The 1,786-nt window shown below is 58.5% G+C and overlaps 1 protein-coding gene across 1 annotated transcript; it reads left to right on the top strand.

Annotated features, from left to right (window-relative positions):
* Nucleotides 1–720: 720 nt before the first annotated feature.
* Nucleotides 721–1,185, top strand: LOC131381647 (uncharacterized). Its single transcript, XM_058430112.1, is given in 3 exon segments — nucleotides 721–897; nucleotides 900–974; nucleotides 976–1,185. Coding segments are annotated over 3 exon segments (462 nt in total).
* Nucleotides 1,186–1,786: the final 601 nt, after the last annotated feature.

Here is a 1,786-nt window from a genome sequence, read left to right as displayed (position 1 = left end):
AAGGGCAGAGGAGATTAGGATCAGGTGGTCTAGAAGACTGGGTGGTGAAGAAACCAGATTCCTGCTACAGATCTGGGGTTGAGATGAGTCAGGAGTCTTCTGGGCACTTTGTGTGTTCTTGGGAGAAAACTGTAGGAGCAAAGCTGCCAATGGGCACAATTTCTGAGGGTAGAACCCTATCCTGGAAGGAGTGTGGCCATGTCAATGCCCAGTGGGCAGGCTCAGGAGTGGGTTAGCATTGGGTGGGGGCTGGCAGCATGGTGTGGGGAAGGATGTTTCTCAGAACTCCTTTCCTCTGTTTCCAGTCCCCTCTCTGCCCGGGAGGAGACCTGGAGGAACAGGACAGTGCCCAGCAGGACCGCGCATGTGCAAAACCCAGTCGCGCCTCCGGCAGACACCAGGCAACTCCCTCCAGCCCAGGCTCAGCCGAGTCTTTCTTCTGACAGAAAACGTGCGGAGTTTGCTCAACACCAGTGAATGCTCCAACCCCAACTCACTAAAGACACCACCCAGAGTCAGCGCAGACCCCACAAGCTCAGCGCTCTTCTCGCAGTCGCCCCCTGCAGACGCCAGTCCCTGCCTCTGGACACCCGTCTTCATTTCTGAACACTGCCTACAAACCAGGGGCGCCCACACCCTCCTCAAGTTGAATAATATGGCAGAACTACTCACAGAACTCAGCGAAGCGCTGTGCGCGCCCACACTAGCGTATTCTAAAAGATGCCACTCAGGAACAACCACGCAGAGGAGGCGCACAGGGCAAGGGGACTGGTGGGAAAGTTGGGGCGGGCGGGTGATTTGCTTCTCTTCCTCACACACCTCACAAAAGCCTTTCCTTCAAGGCCCTCTGGCAGCCCCCAAACCACGAGTCACGGCCGGCGCTGTCCCATTAATGAGTCCCCGTTTGCTCACATGAACTCTATGTGTTGATGGGGCCTTGGTATCATTCCAAACAGGGTCAAGTAGGGAGGGACCCCCCGGACCACAGCTCCTCCCAAGCGACCACCTCCCACGCCGCGCCGGCGTCTTCCAGATGAGCTCCTCCTCACCCCACAGCCCGGGGAAGGTGCGGGGCTGCCGGCGCAGAGCTGCACAAGGAGGGCTGCAGGCTGGGCCAGAGCCGCCCTGCGGGAACCGACAGGAACCAAGGTCCCTCCCCGGAGGGGACTGAGGCCCGAGGGCTGAGCGGCGGCAGCGGGGACTCTGTTCACAGACTCGGTCCCGCCGCCGCCATTTCCCGTCGGTTCTGATGAGGCCTCCCCCGTCGCCTCGGGACGCCCTGCCCCGCACACTCACCATTTCCCCACTTCAGGGGTGTAGCGGAGTCTCAGCTACGAATCATCCAATACCCGCAGGTCACAGAGCGACGGAGGCTGAGGCCCAATCACCGAGGCCTCCCTGAGGGGTGGAAGCAGAGCGGTGAGGCCTTAACCGAGCTCAGGATGGAGCTACAGGCAAAAGCCGCGCCAGATCCCGGAAGCCCCACCCTCCTCTCCGGCTGCGTCCCTGATTGGACAGTTCTCAGTCCAGCGGCCTGATTCGATAGGGCTCCAAGCTTCACGCCCTCAGGCTTTGAGTGACAGAAATTGCGAAAACACAGTATACTAATTGAGGCAAGAGTGACAGACTCGTGCCTCCAGGCACTTAGAGCCAGGGCTTTCTCTCTGTGCTAGGCCTGGCTCTGCACACGGTTCATTTTTAACCTTGTGCACGCACGCGCACACACACAGACACGCACTTGTTCACAATTGGAAACAATATAATGACAATTATTTTAATATTTTAG

Source organism: Hylobates moloch, unplaced genomic scaffold (genome assembly GCF_009828535.3).
Source record: "Hylobates moloch isolate HMO894 unplaced genomic scaffold, HMol_V3 SCAFFOLD_17, whole genome shotgun sequence".
Lineage (NCBI taxonomy): Eukaryota > Metazoa > Chordata > Mammalia > Primates > Hylobatidae > Hylobates > Hylobates moloch.
Note: the sequence above shows the minus strand (reverse complement) of the source record. Positions and strands in the feature narration are given on the sequence as shown.